Consider the following 21,945-nt stretch of genomic DNA (forward strand, 5'->3'; position numbering starts at 1 on the left):
TGTCGGTTTGCCGGGTTTCTCTCGTTTAGAGAGCCGGTAAGTAATCCTCCGTGTTTCATGAACATCGAGAGATTAAGGTTCTTATTAATAAGTGTTATTCAGAATTTCTCAGATCTCTTTCGTGGTTTATCTGTATTACGGTGGTTGCTAGCCTTAGCTTTCTTTTAGGTCTTCTTGAATACAACCCCGTCGCCATCAGATCCATTCTATTTCAAGTGGTGAACGAATGTTATACTTTAGACCTAGTTTATATCTACGAGTATATATAGTCGACTCGACCTGGCTAAATTTTCTGATATAATTTTTTTAAAATTGCAAATGTTGATTTAAATACATTAAAAAGAAATAAATATATTCTTTATTTTGGTAAAAAGTGTCCAAGAATTCATGTTTTTTAATTCTCATAAATACCACTAAAATAAAGTTCTTTTCCCAAAAATAGAACTTTTATTTTTTTTTCTCTCCAAAAATAATACTAAATTGTTTTTTTTCTAAAATTACTACAAAATTAAACTAAGTTTTAATATTAAAATTAATCCATAAATCCTAAAAACTAACCCTACCCCTAATTAAAAACTATACCTTAAATGTAAAATTTTCAACCCCTAATTAAAAACTATACCTTAAATGTAAAATTTTCAACCCAAACCTAAAAAATTATACATCCTTAAAAAACAGGTTTTTGTGTTTGTGGTATTTGGAAAATAAAATTTTTGTTGTATTTTTGGAAAAAAACTAAAAGGTAGTATTTTTGGAAAAAAACCCTTTGAATGTGGTATTTGAATTCCTCTTTCCTCTTAAACCCCTTTTTCTTATTTATTCTTTATTGCCGTATAATTAAATCATATCAATTTAGACTCAATATATTCTCATAACATATGCTATTTTTTAATGGTTGTTTGGTTTTGGGCCTTGGCCATAATGACCAAACACGGCTTTGCTCTTTTCAGTTAAAAACATTAACCCAAATAGACAAATATAATAAAATAAATAAATAAATTGTCGCCCTTATAAAAAAAGTGTCCAGTTAATTCGGTCTGGTCATTTTCTCAAAGCCCTTTTTAATTTATTATTTATATATATATTTTCTTTTCCTTCTCTATTTGTCCCCAAAAATCTAGGGTTTTAAGGTTTCTTATCTTCCTCCTCCTCTTCCTCCGCTAGATTCTTTTCTTTCGAAGATGAGCAACGACAAGGACAGCATCAACATGGCCGATCTCACCGCCGGTAACATATTTTACTCTAGACCGAGGCCTTGGGTGGGTTCTCTTTTCGTTCTCTTGATTTATTGAAAAAAAGCTTCTCTTTTTGTGTTTTGCTTGTAGCTCTTAACGAGGAGGATCGTGCCGGGCTTGTTAATGCTCTTAAGGTCAGTTTTTTTTTTTTTTTTTTTAATTTCACGATATGATTTGGGTGTTATGACTATATGGAGATTGGGTTTTAGGGATTGATTTGATTATAAGAGAATTCGAATTTGGTTTTTTTAGGGATTGTCTCTGCATCTTAATTTGATTCGTTTGTAAAGTTTTGTGACTTTTAATAGCTATTGTACTTATTTTCCTGATTTGTGTGTTTGCTGCAGAACAAGTTGCAGAACTTGGCTGGACAACACTCAGATGTCCTTGAGAACTTGACGCCGACAGTCAGGAAGCGTGTCGAGGTTCTAAGAGAGATTCAGGTTAGTAAAATTTTCATCTTTTTAATTTGTTGTGTTCTGATGATATTTGGTGGAGTGAACAATTGTTTGATTCCTTTTTGTTTTTGTATGAAACCTTTGCAGGAGCAATATGATGAGATGGAAGCCAAATTCTTCGAAGAGAGGGCAGCTCTAGAAGCTAAATATCAAAAGCTATACCAGCCTTTGTATACCAAGGTTTGTAAACGGTTTTTGATGCTTTGAGGTGCTTATGGTCTTTAATTTCCTATTATTAGAATATCTCTGTAACACATGACACCTCAAATTGCTGAAGGTAAAAAAATAAGACTTCTCTCTGTTGGCACTTTCGTGAATCATTAGTGATGCATGTTCTTTAAATTTGTTCTGCAACATTCGTGATTATACTAATGGTGATGATTTTCCTCTTTCCTAATTCCCCAATCATATACAGCGATATGAGATTGTGAACGGTGTGGTTGAAGTTGAAGGTGCAGGAGAAGAAGTAAAATCAGAACAAGGAGAAGAGAAAGCAGCTGAAGGTAATTTTATCATTTCTTACTCTGAAATAATGTTTATTTAATTTGTTTCTAATGATGATGATGATGATGAACACATGGCTTTTGCAAATGATATTTTTTCAGAGAAAGGAGTGCCAGATTTCTGGCTTATTGCATTGAAGAACAATGAAATTACTGCTGAGGAGGTTCGTTACTAGATCATTTCTTATTCTTTTTGGGTAATGAAATGGCGATTCTCTTTATCCTTATGTGTATTTTTTTTCCATGCTTTTAGATAACTGAGCGAGATGAAGGGGCTCTCAAGTATCTTAAAGATATCAAGTGGAGTAGGGTTGAAGAACCAAAAGGGTTCAAGCTCGAGTTTTCTTTTGATCAGAACCCTTACTTCAAGAACACTGTCTTGACCAAGACATATCACATGATTGATGAAGATGAGCCTATCCTTGAGAAGGCCCTTGGGTAATCTTTTACTTTATCAAGTATATGCTCTTTTTAATTGTAATGGCGAGAAGTCTTTATTGAATGTTAACTGTTGTTGTTCAGGACTGAGATTGAGTGGTATCCTGGAAGGTGTTTGACACAAAAGATTCTAAAAAAGAAGCCAAAGAAAGGATCGAAAAACATTAAGCCGATCACTAAGACTGAGGACTGTGAGAGCTTCTTCAACTTTTTCTCTCCACCTCAAGTTCCTGACGACGATGAGGATCTTGATGATGAAATGGTATGTCCATCTCCCGTTGCAGTTTAACTTTTGATTCAGTACGTAAGATTGTGTTAAACGTAAATCTGATCACTGAAATCATGCACAGGCTGATGAACTCCAAGGCCAAATGGAACACGACTATGATATCGGGTTTGTACCTTTTTATTTCATCTTCAGTTCTCTTCACTTATAAATTCTCTCAGTTATAAGATCTGAATCTACCTACTGTTTATCCTGTAGATCAACCATAAAAGAAAAAATCATCTCCCACGCTGTGTCATGGTTCACTGGTGAAGCTGTTGAGGCAGATGACCTTGATATGGAAGACGACGATGATGAGATTGACGAGGAAGATGATGAAGAGGACGAGGAAGATGATGAGGATGAGGAGGAAGATGATGACGAGGAGGAAGAAGCTGCTGATCAAGGAAAGAAGAACAAAAAGAGGGTAATTATGTGATATTGGTTTACTTTATGTTTCTAACATACAACTAAAAAAAACTCTGAGACTGATTTGGTGGTTTCTCTTCTTCTTCGTTTTATTTTGCAGTCATCAGCTGGGCACAAGGTTTAAACAATCAACCAATCTCATCTGTTGGTATATGTTTCTTGGTTGATAATCCGACGGCTGTCACTAACCAGAGGTCTCTATTTTTTTTTATAATAAACAGAAGGCAGGAAGAAGTCAAGTTGCGGAAGGTCAAACAGGTGAGAGGCCACCGGAATGTAAACAGCAGTGAAGAATCTGAAGAAAAAAGAGTGAGCGGTTTTTGAGTTTGACCGAGGTTGTGTTGCTTTTAGTTTGCAGAGTCATGGTCCGGTTTATTATATATCAAGTTTTGGGTGGTTGGTTTGTTGAAAAGAGAAAAATTGGTTCTTCGGTTGGGTTTGGTCAAGTCTTTGATTTTTCATTTGTAATCTTCTTATGAATTTGTTACTGAGTTTATAATATTTATGTCGTTCGGGTCAGATTTCAATCCAATTTAATTTATTCTCGACAATGAGATCATTTGGTTCCACAAAACAAGGTTTATTCAGATTTACCTTAACCGGTAAATCTAATTTATCAATAATAAACCTAAACGTACCAATGAGCCGGTCTAGACGTCGGTTTGAGCTAAGAAAGACAGAAGACAAAACATTTAAGCCGGCGACTTTGGTAAAAAAACCGATCAAAAGAATGGTTTTGAAAGGAGGGAAACAAAAACCTAAAACCCTAAAAACTCTTCCTTTTATTTTTCTTTTTTTCACTTCTTCTATGTATTTCTCTTTTTATTTATTTATTTCTCCAGTTCATACAATTGTGTCTTCTGGGTAGTTCGAGTTTTCCTTTTTTTTTTTTTCCTTTTTTTGGTATTCTTTGTTTTTTCTTTACCTGTGGTTTAATAAAAGTGGAGAAGAAGCTTTCGTACTTCTCTATGGCGAGATTACTCCGAAACGTGTCTTCTCTGAGACGGACTCTGTTCTCGTCAGAGGTATTTATATACTTTATTTTTCTGTATTTATACCCAGGTGACTTGGGTATTGCCAGAAATTGAAAAAAACTCTGTTACTGTCTTATTTTGAGTGTGTGTTTTGTTGGTTAATCCCATATTCGTAAAAGCAATCCCAAATTATGTCTCTTTATTTTGATTTCGTTCTCTTATTGTTTGGATTAGTAAATTAATTGAGAAGGGTTGGTTGGTTCCATGGTGTTTTGCAGGTATTTAACAGCACTGTGGTTGGAACATCGTTTCAGCGTCGTGGCTTTGCTGCCAAAGGTGGATTGTCTTAATCTTGCTTTTTTACCTTTGTGTCTGAATCGATTTTACTGAAATTGGTTTTTGATTTGATGAAGACTAAAAGCCAAATCCGTTTCGTTTTATGATTGCTTAGCTTTTCATTATGGTCGTTACAATTGAGGTTTTTGCTTTGCAATTTCTTTTCTTTTGAAGCTAAAAAGAAGAGTAAGTCAGATGGAAATGGATCATCTGAGGAAGGTATGTCTAAAAAGGAGATTGCTTTGCAGCAAGCACTTGATCAGATTACTACTTCTTTTGGCAAAGGCTCGATAATGTGGCTCGGTCGTGCTGTTTCTCCTAGAAATGTTCCTGTTTTCTCTACCGGATCTTTTGCCCTCGATGTAGCATTGGGAGTCGGTGGCCTTCCTAAGGTATATATTATCTCTCGTGGTGATATTGTGATTTAGTGTTTTCTTAGGTTGGTTCTGTTTCGATGTTTAGCTTTGTTAATTGAGGTTTATGTATAAGTCTATGTGTCTCTTTGAAGAGTCTAATAATATTGGTCTCCCCATTGTGAATGCCATAGGGACGTGTTGTGGAGATATATGGTCCTGAAGCATCGGGAAAGACTACACTTGCTCTTCATGTTATTGCAGAAGCACAAAAACAAGGAGGTTGTTTACATGTTTCTTTTAACTCGTCAGCAATGTTCTTTACAGAGCCATATTGTATTTAGTATCCTAAAGAAAGTTCTTTGCATACAGGAACCTGTGTCTTTGTAGATGCTGAGCATGCTCTTGATTCGTCACTTGCTAAAGCAATCGGTGTAAATACTGAAAACCTACTTCTATCGCAGCCTGATTGTGGAGAACAGGCCCTTAGTCTTGTGGACACTTTGATCCGAAGTGGTTCAGTTGATGTTATTGTAGTTGACAGTGTAAGTAAGGTGATTTATATGGGATGGATACTGGGTTGATGCTTTTGCTTTGGGATCTATATTTTGCTCTCTCATGAATTCATGTGATTTTGTTTTTACAGGTGGCTGCTCTTGTACCTAAAGGAGAACTCGAAGGAGAGATGGGTGATGCCCATATGGCTATGCAAGCCAGATTGATGAGCCAAGCTTTGCGTAAATTGAGTCATTCTTTATCGTTATCGCAAACACTACTGATCTTTATAAATCAGGTAAGAGAGAACTTTAGTAGCTGAGATTTGTTGAAAAGTTCCAGTATTCAAAATGTAAAGTCTCTTATGTGAATGTTTTATATTCAGGTGAGATCAAAACTATCTACGTTTGGAGGATTTGGAGGTCCAACAGAAGTTACATGTGGTGGAAATGCTTTGAAGTTTTATGCTTCTATGCGTTTGAATATTAAGCGAATAGGACTTATCAAGAAAGGCGAAGAGGTAAACTTCCGAACCCCGCTTACACATTATGATGGGTTCCATGCTCTTATGACCTGTCATATGTTCGTGATGTGTGTTTAAATGATCACTTAAGTTTTTTTATTTGCTCCTTAGTTTCGAACAAAACTGACCTTCAGAATAACTTAATGTTGTCTACAAACTGCTAGTGTTTGAAACCATGAGATTGTATGCTTTTGTGCAGACAACGGGAAGTCAAGTCTCGGTGAAGATAGTGAAGAACAAACTCGCTCCACCATTTAGGACTGCTCAGTTTGAGCTTGAATTCGGTAAAGGAATCTGCAAAGTCACTGAGATAATAGACCTGAGCATAAAGCACAAGTTCATCGCCAAGAACGGAACATTCTACAATCTCAATGGTAAAAACTACCATGGGAAAGAGGCCTTAAAGAAATTCCTGAGACAGAACGAATCTGATCAAGAAGAGCTCATGAAGAAGCTCCAAGACAAGCTCATCGCCGATGAAGTTGCAGATAAGGAATCCGAATCTGAACCTGAGGATGAAGATTCCCTGAGAGTTGTGGTTTCACCTGATAACACAGATGATGAATCAACAACTCCTGTTGTTGCCACTGCTGCTGCAGTGGTTGTTGAAGTACCCTGATCAGAGGCGTCCGGTTTAGTATAATATTTTTCCCTTGGCCTAGAGTTTTTTGGGTTTAATCTGGTTTGGATTCGGTTTACCGGCTCCTCATGTAATTTTTGTGCGAGTTAAAATCACATTTACATATTAATCGTTTGATGTGGGTGATACATTTTTGTAGTTTTAATAGGAAATTTAATGTTTAACAGAAAGCATATTATTTTTTCATTTAAATCTTAGTGATCAATCTTATTATATAAAGTTAGGTTTTCAATCATGATACGTGTCAAGTATACTGATGAGATGTTGACATGTGTCAAAAATTATTATTTTTCAAAACAGTAGATAATAACATTACCTTATTATATAAAGTTGGGTTTTCGAAATTTGCCATTAACAGGATCATGACACATGTCAAGTATACTAATAAGATGTTGATATGTGTCAAAAATTATTATTTTTCAAAACAGTTAATTAAGATAATAACATTAAATCTATATAAAATTTATATGTTTATATCTAAAAAGAAATTTCATAAATCAAAAAGGAAAATTAACAAAACTAATATATTTATCATTGTATGCTAATTATATTGTACGTGTTTTTTCAATTATATTTTGACATGTATAAACAAAAAAATAATTCATTAAACATGTATAATATTATTAATCAATAAATAGAGAATAACAAATTTAAAAGATATAACATAAGTTATGTCAAAAGAATTATTATTTTTGAAACGTAATAGGACAGCTAATTAAAAAAATAACATTATTATATCTACATAAGTTTACATATTTATATCGAAAGCCTAGATCTTTGATTTTTGCTGATATAATTTTGCCGATCTATTGTGGGTTTTTGATTCGTGCAGGTTCTTCAATGGAAGCTATCATATGCAATGAAATGGAATCAAAGTATATAAAACCGGCCGCTAAATTAATCGAGGATGGAGACACTGATGGAGGTTCCAAAAGTGATTCTACAGTTAGTAGCGTTATAAGTTTCGAAGATTAGTCGATGATTGATGTTTCTGGTCAAAATCTAGAGTATTCTCTTCTGGATAATGTCAATGATTCTGGTACTAAAACAAAAGCTACTTGATCGAGTAATTGAGAAGCGATTTTGAAATTTGGGAAGTTAGAACGGTAAACCGTTTTAAAATTGGTTTCAAACCGGATTTATGTGGTTTTTTATCGGAGTTGATTCATAAACCGTTTAAACCTAGATATATAAGGAAATATATGAGAACTTTTGATTCGGGAAGAAATAAGTTGAGAATTTACGATTCGATAATATTTGAGACGAGGTCATAGTTCCAAGTAGTTTTGGTACAATGCGATACTTATGCGGAGTAAACATGTCATCCATCTTTTAACGTGATTATGACATATGTCATGTTTTGTATATCTGGATTATCTAAGACTTATATATATCATCATGATTATAATTTTCAATTTTTTTTATTATGTTATATGAACTTTCTTTCAATTTCTCAATACAAAATTTTTATTGGGTTAGTAATAAAATCATTATACTCGAGTAGATAATTTTCACCAGTTGTTCATTCAAAATATCTTTGGAGTAAAAAAATTCACGGTTAAAAAAATTATGTCACAAAACAATTTTAGTAATTATAAGAACTATAATTATGCCAAAATGAAAGTAAAGCAACATAAAATTTGTTTAAATTGTTTCAAAGACATTTTATAGGTGGTGATAAAGAGCATACTTTAACAATAAAATAATTTTGGGTGTAAAAGCATATTTTTAACGGTAAAACATACAATAAAATTGAACGTGGTTATTAATTATATGTTGCTTTGATGAATTCTTTGCATTTAAAATATTTTGTAATAAGTTGTGAAATGTTCTTGAAATTTGACATTAATAATATTTGTAATGATGTGTATTTGACAAAAGTTTTGGTAGGATATAATTTAGTTTTATATTATTGTAATAATTATTATAATATATTTTAAATATAAAAATATAAATAAGTGCATGAAGGTAAATATAAATATGATTTTTTCCTCTAACTAAAATTATATATATATTTACTTAAGTAAATAATTTTTTTTTTTATATTTTTTAAAAATTGTTTATGGTTTTAGATTTATGTTCTTGTCTTCGGATAAGAAAAAATATGTCATTGAAAAAAACCAATTTTTTTTTATTAAGCAGTCGACGAGAGTACAAAAGTAAGCATATTTATATTTCTATTTGAGAATTAAAGACTTAAAAGTTAATCAAAATATGTCTTGTCCTGGAGATAACAGTTTCTTGGGATCAAATAGCTCTTTCTTCTTTGAAAAATCATTCCATTTTGATCCAAAATGGTCAATCCAATCTTCTTTTCTGGTGTAATGCATTAGATATTGCTTAATCTTGATACCTGAATCCTTACAAAACCTAATTATCTTCTCGTTAACGCTCTCCATTTCTTGCAAATTCTGTGGAGTAGCGGATTGTAGTAGTCCGATGACATAGATAACATCTTCATCGACCTCTGGTATCATCGCCGACATACGATTGTTCCATCTAACAATAACAACAACAAATCATTTCATCAAAAATTTATCTACTTATTGTTCTTCTTGAAGATAAATATCAATAGAGAGTAATGAACGTACTTATTCCGGTTTGTTGGATAGAGGAGAGCGAGTCCCGTAGTTGATTTTTGCTTATAAAGAATGTTTTTGACAACACCGTTATGAAAATCGTGAATACGAGATTTAGGGACGTATAGGTTAAGCCATGGATGAGGAACTTCCCATAAACCCAATGATCTAAGTTTATTTTCTTCGACTTGTACACGGTTCAAGAAATCGAAGTAGGTCACGTCGTGCATTGATATGAACCCGGGCAAGTAACTTAGGCTTTTATTGAGTTTGTCAATCACCTACAAAAATAAATGATATTTAGTTGGTCTGAATTACGAATCTATAGACAATATATGGTGATGTATGTGGTGGTGCAATGATGATGATGATGATGATGATGATGATGATGTGTGTGTGTGTGTGTGGTGCAATGATGATGTGAATGTGATCAAGATGGTGAACAAGTGAGCGAGTATCAACGCATAACCAAAGTACTAACACTTAAAATGACGTATGTAGATCATGAGAAGATTAAGTGGTATATATATCTTAATGTGGTGCAGTAAATATCATATAAATTTCTTATGGTATGATCGAGAGGTGATGATGAATATGTAAATGTGTAGTACCGTGTGGATGATGGGAAGATTGGGATCATCATAATACTTGGCTGCTTCGAGAACGTAGATGATACCGTGCTTCTTCACTAAATCAGCGACTTTAGATTGATCGGACGGTGGGAAAAAAGAAGTGTCAACTACGCCGTTTGACATAAATATTTGGCCTTCTAAATAGTCAACTCCAATATCATTGGCCATTGATATCAAACGTTCTTGGTCCTTTGTAAAAGCTGTGAAGTCACTGTAGAGCATCCGAAACCATTTGGCCTACACAATTTCATTTGAAACAAAAAACTCCCTTTAATTTATACACACAAAAAAATTAACTCTATTATTTTCACATTTTTCAACGTCGTGAACAGTTGAAAATAAAACAGAACGTCATCGTATATTATTATTATGACCAAATCTGTTTTACTAATGATCTGAGGTTATGTTTAAAATGATAACCAATTATAGTGTTAACCATGGTTGTAAGATTCTAGTTAGTCAACAAACTTACCATTAATACCAACAAAGACTATACTATATAGTATTTACCAAACGTTGGAGTATATTTGACTAATTGAGGAGCTTCACTCTTATAGACAAGGATTATATGTTGACATCAAAAAGATTTGCACGCATAAGACAAGATTGGACACAAGTCCTAGGAATATAAACTATACATAATGAAATAAGCCATATCTTATTTATTCAATGAATAGATTTTGTTCAAATTTAAGCCTTTTGACCTGAAGCTGAATTCCAAATTTCTACCAAATTAATTGTACACCTAATTTTAGTTTTCGGATACCATCTACCAAAGCTTCATAATTTGTGATCCATACGTCTCTAACTCTCTTTAGTGTAAAGTCATAACATAAATAGACATTTTCCGATTTATTATAATTATATTATAACGTAATTATTTTCCATCCCGGTTTTGTTCAGGTAACTTATGACTAAATGAGACAAACAAAAAAGAAGTCTTAATAACATTTCGCATAAAAATACTGAAATCATTTTTTTTTTTGCGAAAATTATGAATATACCACTTATCAAAACTGGCATATATTCACACAAAGTTTACATGATTATTATTGGATACCCATTTATATACTAGTGTTACTCTATCCTAGTTTTTTTTAAAAAGGCTGTGGAAATGACTAAAACTGCTAAATGACTTGTTTTAAATGACTAAAACTGCTAAAATTTAAGTCTGATTTGCATAGTTTTCATCTTTTCATAACGTGAAGCTTTCTTTCATAAATGACATTTTCTATTTTATCTCAATGAAAATCATAAGAAAATCAAACTCTTGCAAAAGATTCATTTTCTATTTACTAAAAAAATGTATTAAATAGAAATTGAAAGGTAACTACTAATAAAAATTGGATCATGAATGTTGACTAAATAAACAGATATATTCAATGAATAGAAAATAAATGGTAAGATGAGATAATACGTACCCTTTTAGGTGCATGGTCTAAAACAATTCTGGCTCTCGTTATAATTCCAAATTGACCCAAACCTCCTAACACTCCATAGAACAATTCTGAGTTTAGCTTTGGTGAGCATGTCAACATTTCACCTTTCCCTGAAATAAATATATTAAATATCAAGCAAAAATTATGTTTAAAAACTCCGTATAATACTATTTAAAGAAAGATTTGCAACAAGTCATGATTTAAATTTTCAAATATACCACTACCACATGACTAAAATTTTGCCACCTTATGGGTTAAGAAATGATATATTTAAAAATGCTATATGTATTTTGTTTGTAAAAACATTCATTATGAGTTATGCTCTCATACAGTTCACGTTCATTTATACAAATTATGGTGTGCATAAGTGTAATCCTTCAAATAAAATTTCAACCCAAGAAAAAAAATGTCCCTTCCAAAAATGTAGGTTACCGTCATATGAATGTTGCTGGTGAAAATGTCAACCAACATAAGTATTTTAATTCGTTGACCTATTATAATTTGATTGTAGCTAAAAAACTGAAAAGGAAAGAAACAACAAAAAATTTAGAAAACCGAAAAGTTCCATATGCATGCGTCATGCATGTTTGTGCATTACAAAAATCCAAATTATCACGCTACCAATTGTGGTTAATCAGTCTTAATTATATCTATTAATGCACGACAAAATGTCTTATGTGTGTATGCTTCATTTCGTAGGAAATACAAAAGTTCCTTGAAACAATATATATATGCGTTACGCATTTTGTTTTTCGAAGATTCCATATTGCGTGTGGTGCAAAAAGTTTTGCCGAACTATAAAATCTTAAACATTAAACATATGGTACACCAAAAGTACTATATATATTTTTAAAATGTATCAAATTAGTTTAGAAGATGCGTACCACTTATAACGTCCAACTCAAGGACGTTACTAATAAGAGGACCATTTCGAAACACTTGACCACCGATTCCGCCATTTGACAGCGTTCCTCCGACGCTTATATGCAAGTAATCCGTCCAACAAACCGGCGAAACACCTTTCTCCGCCGTCTTTTTCAACACATCCACCCACAACGTCCCCGCCGCCACGTCAGCATACTTCTTGTCTTTCGAAACCACCACGTCAGAGAGACATGTCATGTTGACGACGACTCCTCCCGAGACGGAGGCTTGGCCTTTCAAGGAGTGGCCTTGGCCGCGAGCCGCCACTTGGAACGTTATTTTTCCGTTCGCGGCGTAGTGGAGGAGACGAGATATATCGGAGGATGAGGAGGGGCAGATTACGCCGCCGGGAGTGACGGTGGTGATGTTTCCGAAGTCTTGAGAGGCGGCGGAGATGGTGGAAGGATCGGTTAATAGGGTGAGGTTAAGGGATTTAGGTAAATCAATTCTAATGTCTTTGGATGATTTGGTGAAGCTCGAGAATAAACAAACCAAAACTGTGATTAGAGTGATCATTAGACGAAGATTAGCCATTTTTTTTTCTCTCGCTCTGATTGGAACTTGAAGAAGAGAACTTTAACTTAAATAGCGATATTAATTTGTTGTATATATGGATATCCTATTCCTATATACCAACTTGCGGAAGATTTAGCCATATATAATTATGCAAAATAATATACGTAACATTAAATTTTGAAGTCAAAATGAAGATCTCAAATTACTTTAAAAAGAGTGAAATATTTAATATTTTTTTAACTCTTTGAATCCTTGGAGAAAAAAGATTAAGCACATCCCCATATTTAGATATTTCATAAAGATAAAAATAAGTTTTGACTATATTTATGACATATTTAACTGTATATTCTCTACCAAAAAATTCTTAGGTTTGTCCAGAAAATATATAAAAGAGTCAATCTGAATTAAAAAAGCTTCCGGTAATGTGCCCATGACCATAAACCTACCACCGAGCCATATATGAGATCCTAGAGGGGAGAAAAGTCGGGTAGTTCAAGGAGTGTATCCTGTTGTGAATGATTCGGTTGAAACTAAGCTCCCGATTAGAGCCCGAATCAAGGCTGGCCAATGCCCAATTAATGGGCACTCTCCTTGACACTGATTTGGATTGGATGGTGGCGCAGCGTAAGAAACTGGTTTGTAGCTCAATCAAGGGAATTGAATTATTCTCTTGAGACCTACTTCGCTCAATCAAGAGATTTACGTAAATCTCTTGAGACCGACTTCCTGTTTTGATGAAGCTAATCAAATCAAGACAAGGGATGAGAAACAAATCTCGTTTATTAATTATCAAAAGCTGCTTTAAAACCTTAACCCCAAGAGCACTTATATAGTTTCCAACGTAGGTCACAACCGACGTAGGAGAAAGTAAATAAAAAGACTTAAACACCCAAAGAAGTCTTTCTTAGAAAACAAGAAAAAGGAAATTAACAAAAACACGTAAAAACCAATAATACGTATCTAAGCCATCAAGATGCTGCTGCATCAGGACTCCCATGGTGAGAAGGATTCGACCGCGAATCTGGAGGGAGTGGTGGAGGAACAAACGGAGACAAGTAGCGTACATTAAACACATCAGAAGTGTTTATGTCAGAGGGAAGACGAAGACGATAAGCATTGTCGTTAATACGTTCCAACACTTCAAGAGGACCAATCTTCTTGGCTTTTAACTTGTTGTAAGCTCTTGCTGGCATTCGATCTTTAGTTAGTACAGCCCATACTAAATCACCTGTGTTAAAAACAAGACGTCGATTGCTGTAGAGGATTCCAAATGAGCTTTAGTGTCAGCATGTACTTGTGCTAATGTATCAACAAAAACCTCAGCATCACCATGAAGTCGAGTACGATCAGGCAAGGATGTAAGATCCACCGGTCCTCGTGGTGAAATACCATACACAACGTGGAAAGGACTAAAACCAGAACTACGATTGATGGCATGATTATGAGCAAACTCTGCTTGAGGGAGTTTTGAATCCCATGACCGAATAGCTTCACCAACCAAACACCGTAACAGATTTCCCAAAGAACGGTTAACAACTTCCGTTGGCCCATCAGATTGTGGATGATAAGCTGAACTCATGTCCAAGCTAGTGTTACGTAATTTCCAAAGAGAGCGCCAAAAATGACCAAGGAAGCGAGAATCTCGATCAGAAACAATGGAGCATGGTAAACCATGTAAACGATATATTTCGCGAAAAAAAGATTAGCAACCTGAACTGCATCAGTTGTCTTCTTACAAGGTATGAAATGGACCATTTTTGAAAACCGGTCAACCACCACAAAGATAGAATCAAACCCGCGTTGCGTACGCGGAAGACCCACGACAAAATCTATACTTATATCCGTCCAAGGTTGTGTTGGAACACGAAGGGGAATGTATAAACCGGCATTAGACGCGTGACCTTTAGATTTTTGGAAAATAACACACCGCTCCACAAACCTCTCGACATCATGTCGAAGAGAAGGCCAAAAGTAAGAAGATGCTACCAGCTGTAACGTTCTATCCCGCCCTACATGACCTTCTGTATGAAGTTCGGAGATAAGTTGTAAACGTAAGCTACAATCTGGTATACATAAACGAGAATCCTTGAAGAGAAATCCCTCATGAAGTGTATAATCCCGTGACGAACCAGACTCAACATCTTGTAGAATACGACCAAAGAAAGGGTCTGTGGGATATAAATCTGTGAAAGTACTAAGACCCGGAACAGAGACGTTTAACACAGCAAGGAGTGCATGGCGTCTACTCAAAGCATCAGCAACACGGTTACTAGATCCAGACGTGTGCTTGATCACAAATGTAAACTGTTGTAAATAGCCAATCCACGAAGCATGTCTAGCTGAAACCTTGTCTTGTGTGCTAAGATGTTTAAGAGCATCATCTGTATACAAAACAAACTCTTTGTGAAACAGATAATGTCGCCAATGTTTGACTGCCTGCACAATAGCATAAAACTCCACATCGTAAGTACTGTAACATGACCGAGAGCCTGGCAATTTTTCACTAAAAAAAGCAATGGGACGTTGTCGCTGGCTTAAGACGGCACCAATGCCTGTCTTTGATGCATCACAATGTAGCTCGAAAACCAACGAAAAATCTGGAAGAGCTAATATTGGAGCTGAACTCAATTTTTCTTTAATCACCTCAAATGACGTAGAAGCAGCTGGAGTCCACAAGAAAGAACCTTCTTTAATACAATCAGTAATAGGTGCCATCAAGCTACTGAATTGTGGCACAAAACGACGATAAAAAGAAGCTAGTCCATGAAAGCTTCGAGTATCAGTAAGTGTTTTAGGTTCAGGCCAGGACTTAATAGCCGATACTTTGCTAGGATCAACAGCTAAACCTTCAGCTGAGACAATATAACCAAGAAAATGTACTTCCGGTGATCCAAATTCACATTTCTTCATAGTAGCGTAAAACTTGTCACGACGCAAAACAAGAAGGACCTCACGGAGATGTCGAATGTGATCCTCAAGAGACAAGCTAAAGAGCAGGATGTCATCAAAATAAACAACTACAAATTTACCGATAAAAGGGCGAAGTGCTTCATTCATAACACGCATGAAAGTGCTCGGGGCATTAGATAAACCAAAAGGCATAACTAACCATTCAAAGAGACCTTCACGAGTCTTAAATGCAGTCTTCCATTCATCTCCAGGACGTATTCGAATCTGATGATACCCAATTTTTAAATCTAACTTGGAGAACACACTTGCTTTACCAATCTGGTCAAGTAAATCGTCGAGATGTGGAATCGGAAAACGATAGCGTACAGTAATCTTCTTAATAGCACGACTGTCAACACCCATGCGCCAAGAACCATCTTTATTAGGAATAAGCAAAGCCGGAACGGCGCAAAGGCTAAGACTTTCTCGCAAAAAACCCTTAGACACCAACTTCTCGACTTGGCGGCGAAGTTCTTCATGTTCACTAGGACTCATACGATAGTGGGATCTGTTAGGGAGAGCTGCATCCGACACAAAATCAATGCGATGTTGGATATCTCGTAAAGGTGGTAACCCTGCAGGAAGGTCATTAGGAAACACGTCGGCGAACTCATGAATCACGTCTTGAAACACTGAAGGAATAACATGTTCCGTTGGAATAGTCGCATGAGTCGTAAGCATGACAAAAACAATACTCGCATCACATATTTCAGCTTCAAAAAGACGCTTTTGTAAAATTAAGATTGAGCTAGAGGGGGAGGATACTTGATCAGGCAACGAAGGCTTCAAAATAAAGCTGCGATTTTGAAAGCTGAAGCTGTAGGTGTTATGAAACCTATCATGTACGACCTTTCGATCAAATTCCCATGGTCGACCTAACAATAAATGGCAAGCATCCATAGGAACCACGTCGTAGTAAAGCTTGTATTTATAAGCTTCACCAATTGAGAACGTCACAAGTGCACGTCGTGTGACACTCACGTCATTGCCCTTTTGCAACCAAGCCAATTTATAAGGGACATGATGTGGCTCATCGGGAATACTCAGCTTTTGAACTGCAGACTCTGCAATAACATTCTCACAACTACCCAAATCAATTATGAAATTACAAACCTTGCCACCAATCGTACACCGTGAATGAAAGAGGTTATGACGTTGCGGAGCCTCAGATTGGCTACGTGGTGCTAAGCAAGAACGACGTAACATCAAAAGTTGACCTGAATCTGCTTCTAACTCCTCCGTAACAATTGGATCCTCCTCATACTCATCATATATTACTTCAACATCACGCCCAGTATCATCAAGTAGTAGTCCTCTTCGATTGCGTGTCGGACAAGCAGACTGACGATGCCCCGGTTCTCCACAAGCAAAACAACGGAGAGTTCCCGTACGGACTGGTCGGTTCGTGTCAACAGGAACAATAGCTGTCTCCTTAGCTGGAACAGGAATAGTGACTTCTGGAGCAAAAGGAGTAGCAGGGGAAGGTGGACGATTCAGGCGGGAAGAACTCCAACCCGAATAATTGCCTTTGGTCTGTGTTTCAGTGGTGATTGCTTGTTGATGAGCTTCGGCAAGAGAAAGAGGGTGAAACAGGTTGAGTGTGTGTTGAATCTGTTGACGAAGTCCTCCAATGAAACGAGAAATCAACTGTTGTTCTGAATCTCTAACTTCCACACGATTGATTAATAGGAAAAATTCAGTAGCATATGCTTCCACCGTACGATTCCCTTGACGTAAATTCTGCAATTTTTGGAACAATAGTTGCTCATAATTGAATGGCAAATTTTTTTTTTGCATATGCTTACGAATCTTGCCCCAAGATGTGATTTTCTCCTTCTCTTGACGTGAACGAGTTGTTTTCAATTGTGCCCACCACGCTGCAGCTCGATGTCGAAAACGGATCGCAATTAAAGGCACACAACGTTCTAAGGGTACACGTTTAAACTCCAGAATTTCCTCCACTGTAACAAACCAATCCAAAAGTTCCTCGGGTGAAGAACCTCCATGAAACTCTGGAATCTCCAGCTTAAAGCCAGATTCCCAGCTCACGTCATTAGAAAACAAGAAAAAGGAAATTAACAAAAACACGTAAAAACCAATAATACGTATCTAAGCCATCAAGATGCTGCTGCATCAGATGGACAGTTTGGAAAGTGAAGAGCGGCACACAAGTGATGATGAGTCTTGTGATGAGCTTGGAGACACTAGCTAGACTCAAACAGAACAAAGTAATTAAGGTTTGCTTCTTTTAATCAAAACGTTAAAAAAAAAAAAAAAACATATATTGCTGTTGACTATGAGGAGACTTGTAAAGGCTTAGGGACACAAACTCTCCAGCATCTCATCAAAGAAAATATAAAGAAATCTAATGCAGCATTCGATCGTATTGCTGTTGGCCTCATAATGAGACATATTTTGAATTCTTTCTTCCTTCGGCACCAGCTGAATTAATGTATCCACTGGATAAGTTGTTGGGCATTAGAGTTTTGTCAATGTAGATAGCTAGCGGAACTGACTTGGCTATAATGATCGTCTGATACAAATATGTAGAGTGCAAATACAAATATGTAGAGTACAAGAGAACCAGGTTAAACACATGAGATGCGTTTGGATTAGAAAGATATAGCCCAATATTGCCTTCAAATTAGAGCGTAAAGATCACAAATGCTCAGATTGCTATGTAAATATCGAAATTGAACACTCCATACCTGTTTTAAAAATCCTCGTCTACCACCGATTACACCCTGTAAAATCGCTAGACCCATCTTCTTCGACTCGATTAATGACTAATCCCTGCCTAGCACAAATTATCTACTTATGTCTGTGTAATTTGATTATAACCTGACTAAACCGATTATTTGCAGCTTAATTTTTTGTTTGGTTTTCGTCGGAAATCGTAGAAAGCTTCTTCATGATGGTGTCAATGGTGTAACCCATGTTGATAATCTTCGTACTATCATCATCAATATACTCCATGTTGTTTAAGACTTGATTGTTGACAACATTGATTTGTTCCTCCAAGCGTGTAATGTCCTTGGTGATAGTCTCGAGTTAAGCTCCAAACTCAATACTCTTCTTATCCAATTTTGCATTTAGAACTTTATCAGCCTCCTCTTGACTTGATATAAGCTCTTCCATCATCTTCATGAGCTTGTCTTCAATGTGAGAACTCCTTGAAGTGATTGGTTTTCGAGTGTCATAGAAAAAATTTCTTTGACATCGACATTCATGACTTATTGCGGATCAAAGTGATGGTCCATTACAAAGCATGGCACGGCCGCATGGTACGACGTGAAAGAATGGTCATCTGGCCAGTAAGCTGGTCCCATGAATGCTCGGCCTTGAGATGGTCGAGTGAGAGAGCGGCGACAAGGGCACCTAAGTGGTGGTACATGAACTGGTCGAGAGTGACCAAGGAGAGGACCTTGCAGCGAGTGAGCTTGCGGACCGGATGGGTCTCCGTCTGTGGCTCGATAATGTGACATGAGTTGTGAGATTCTCAAAATCTCCTGGGAGAGCGTCGAGGTTCATCCTCAAGGTCTCCTGAAACAAGTGAAAATCAAAAAGAAAAATTAAAAAGCAAGGTGTCCTAGACGTTACTCTAGTTCCTAGACTCTTGTAAACAAACAATATCTCCCCGGCAACGGTGCCAAAAATATTGTGATGCGTGTGATATTTTGATTCAAAATCTTTTACCTTAAAAAGATCATACGACTACTAAAGGTGCACAATTAATCGGTTGTAGTATTTAAGGACCGAGCCCACAGAGAGAGAGTTGTTGTTTAAAAAATCCGCCGGAAGAGATGCAAGGCTAGGACTCAATAAAAATATGGTTTTGGTTGTCATGGTCGTAAGTAAGCAATAACGGAAATAAAAAGCAAGTAAAATAAATGAGACAAGCCTTGGGAATCAAGGGAAATCACAAGGGATCAATGATCTATATATATAGGAAAGTTTAGGGTTAGTTTGTTTATCTAAGACTCAGACTACGAAACACGAATGAACCGTTAACTTATAGATCAAAAGCTAACCGTCTAAGATCCCTATACTCCGTTACTCAACTTTCGCAGGCAACGCCGCATAAATCAAAGCATTTAAAACAGATTCAATTATAATCCATGAAGTTCCATAGGTAAGTGGTATGTGCTTCTTATGACACGACACACATCTAAGCTAGGTCAAGCACACATGCAAGTTTTTGGCGACGCACACACACTATCGATCATAGATAGTTCATGAGGCTAACTTAAAGCATTAAGCAAAGACTTAGAATTAAAGTATAGAATAAACAGAATAGAAATCTAACAAACCCTAAAAATTGCCACAAAAACTAAGATCATCTCCTCCCTTTGATTATCCCTTTAAACCCAACTATAAAACTACTCTAGCATGTTTAAGAGAATTATCAAAGCTAGATTTAAACAATTCATAAACAAAAAAGAATAAATAGAGAAAAAAGTTTTAGATATTACTTCAATGGTTGTCAAACAAAGTTGTAAGGATCTCCTTCCTTTAGAAAACTAGAACAAATGATGGAACAATGAAATAGAAAGAGTTAGTGGATATTCAAAGGCTTCGAGAGAGGGAAGAGAGAGAGCTTCAGGTCGTCGGCTGCTCCTCTGGTCGTGACTCTAGGCTGCTCCAATTATTTCACACACTAAACCTTAAAGTTTAGAAGAGTATTTATAGGGTTTTTGAAGGCATAGGGTTTTGTAAGGGTAGAAACGTCTTTTATTGTTGACTGCAGGACAAAGGGCGGCTGAGGATGGTTCTTGAACGTCACTCCTCCGGGATGGGCTGCCGTGATGGTTGCTAATCGGGCGGTCATTAAAGTCCACTTGGCTTCAAACTTATCTTCTCGTTGGTTTATAACACGTCTCAGTAAATCGGGAATAACTTCCTGGTGAGTGAACGGATTGAATTGATTCCACTTTGAGGAGAAATCTGACTCTTTCAGCTTTCCATAGACACGTCAAAATGTGAGTTATGGAAGTTCTTTCAAAGTGGCCCGTACTGTAAAGCTCTGAATATTTCCTGAAACGTATTTTCCATGTCTTTTGGTCATTTTTGCTATAAAACTTGTAAAACCTTTTTGAAACCTAAAATACTTGATAAGAGACATTAAAGCCTTGAAATCATATCAAACTCTTCTTATATACATACTAAAACTATATCTAAAATGGGTAAAATAATGATGTTATCACAGTGAAAACTGATTTATTTTACAATTAGGTCGACATCAACTCTGTCAGCAGGCGGCTGATACTTGTTTCTCTGGTTTGTTAGTGTTTGTTTGTTGCTTGTTTAACATTGGAATCTCAGTTTCTTGTGTATATAGCCAAGTAGATGGGAGGATTGCCTCACTAATTGTTTATGACAATACTCAAGCATCTCAATTTGTGTTTGTGGTGAAGGTAAAGGCAAAGTGTGATCGTGGAAACAAGGCGATGAAGAGGAGGATGTCCTAGAGGCTTGGTTGTTCGTTCTATGCTGTTGTTAGGTCGCTATGATGGAATGTAGGTCTCTAGAACTGTTGTTTAGGTTGCGGTTTCATTGTTCTATGAGTTGCTATTTGGTATGGATGATTAGATATTATTGAATTATTTATTTAGTTATTTAAATCATTGGTTTAATATTTGGTTATTTCTGCTGTTTGGTTTGATTGTGGTTAGGTGGTTAGTGAGTATATGATCACTGTATTATTATTATTATTTAAAAAATGGGTCGGGTCGTTTCAGGTTTTCACTAATCCCATTAATTTGGATAGTGTCAACTTTCTGGTACGTATGCAAGTAGATATTGTGGACTGATCATACCAAATATTTTTATTATCAATATGCAACCTTGATTTTTCGAGAGTATTAAGTCAATTGACAATGGTGGTGAAACCATGCTATGTAATTGACATAAATGACTTTATATGTCAAAGTTCGTCTCGGGCCAACGAATTATTATGAGTACTCTCCATTACAATTTGTTTGGATCATAAACCAGAGATATTCCATCTGAATATGTTATACATGTAGAGTTGATCCACCACAGTGATTAAGATGGTATTTGAAAGAATATTGGAAATATGTTGGATATAAATCTTTCTTGATGATTGAATATCTTGAGATGCAAAGACTGTTTTTTTTCAGTGAGTCAGTCTTTCCAACATTAGGGGGAGGAAATAAACAGCTGGAAAATAAATATATTTGAAGAAATTATATTTATAGGGAAATAAATCAAAAGATTATATTATTATGCATATTTGA

At 35.8% G+C, this 21,945-nt stretch overlaps 3 protein-coding genes across 5 annotated transcripts; 2 read left to right on the top strand and 1 right to left on the bottom strand.

Moving 5' to 3' along the window:
• Positions 1 to 1,010: 1,010 nt before the first annotated feature.
• On the top strand, positions 1,011 to 3,847 carry LOC104701412 (nucleosome assembly protein 1;2). 2 transcript variants are annotated; one of them, XM_010417100.3, is made up of 12 exons: positions 1,026 to 1,227; positions 1,326 to 1,369; positions 1,583 to 1,678; positions 1,781 to 1,873; positions 2,109 to 2,196; positions 2,299 to 2,360; positions 2,450 to 2,634; positions 2,719 to 2,896; positions 2,985 to 3,028; positions 3,119 to 3,326; positions 3,429 to 3,446; positions 3,550 to 3,847. In XM_010417100.3, exons 1-12 carry the CDS (start codon positions 1,182 to 1,184, stop codon positions 3,616 to 3,618), a joined length of 1,131 nt encoding a protein of 376 aa, XP_010415402.1. In that variant the 5' UTR covers positions 1,026 to 1,181; the 3' UTR covers positions 3,619 to 3,847. The 2 variants fall into 2 exon arrangements, with proteins under 2 accessions (XP_087318056.1, XP_010415402.1); XM_087461930.1 differs by lacking the exon at positions 3,429 to 3,446 and having other exon boundaries at positions 1,011 to 1,227; positions 3,119 to 3,343.
• Positions 3,848 to 4,013: 166 nt separating this feature from the next.
• LOC104701421 (DNA repair protein recA homolog 3, mitochondrial) lies at positions 4,014 to 6,819 on the top strand. 2 transcript variants are annotated; one of them, XM_010417118.3, is made up of 8 exons: positions 4,014 to 4,353; positions 4,581 to 4,638; positions 4,813 to 5,030; positions 5,186 to 5,273; positions 5,364 to 5,536; positions 5,638 to 5,784; positions 5,872 to 6,006; positions 6,209 to 6,819. In XM_010417118.3, exons 1-8 carry the CDS (start codon positions 4,297 to 4,299, stop codon positions 6,626 to 6,628), a joined length of 1,296 nt encoding a protein of 431 aa, XP_010415420.1. In that variant the 5' UTR covers positions 4,014 to 4,296; the 3' UTR covers positions 6,629 to 6,819. The 2 variants fall into 2 exon arrangements, with proteins under 2 accessions (XP_010415420.1, XP_010415414.1); XM_010417112.3 differs by having other exon boundaries at positions 4,049 to 4,353; positions 5,364 to 5,545.
• A 1,940-nt stretch (positions 6,820 to 8,759) lies between these two features.
• LOC104701434 (cytokinin dehydrogenase 2) lies at positions 8,760 to 13,523 on the bottom strand. Its single transcript, XM_010417132.3, has 5 exons — positions 12,184 to 13,523; positions 11,282 to 11,409; positions 9,840 to 10,097; positions 9,241 to 9,509; positions 8,760 to 9,148 (listed from the first exon to the last, which is right to left on the bottom strand). Exons 1-5 carry the CDS (start codon positions 12,755 to 12,757, stop codon positions 8,857 to 8,859), a joined length of 1,521 nt encoding a protein of 506 aa, XP_010415434.2. The 5' UTR covers positions 12,758 to 13,523; the 3' UTR covers positions 8,760 to 8,856.
• Between the last annotated feature and the right edge of the window lie 8,422 nt (positions 13,524 to 21,945).

Source organism: Camelina sativa, chromosome 1 (genome assembly GCF_030686135.1).
Source record: "Camelina sativa cultivar CO46 ecotype springtype chromosome 1, ASM3068613v1".
Lineage (NCBI taxonomy): Eukaryota > Viridiplantae > Streptophyta > Magnoliopsida > Brassicales > Brassicaceae > Camelina > Camelina sativa.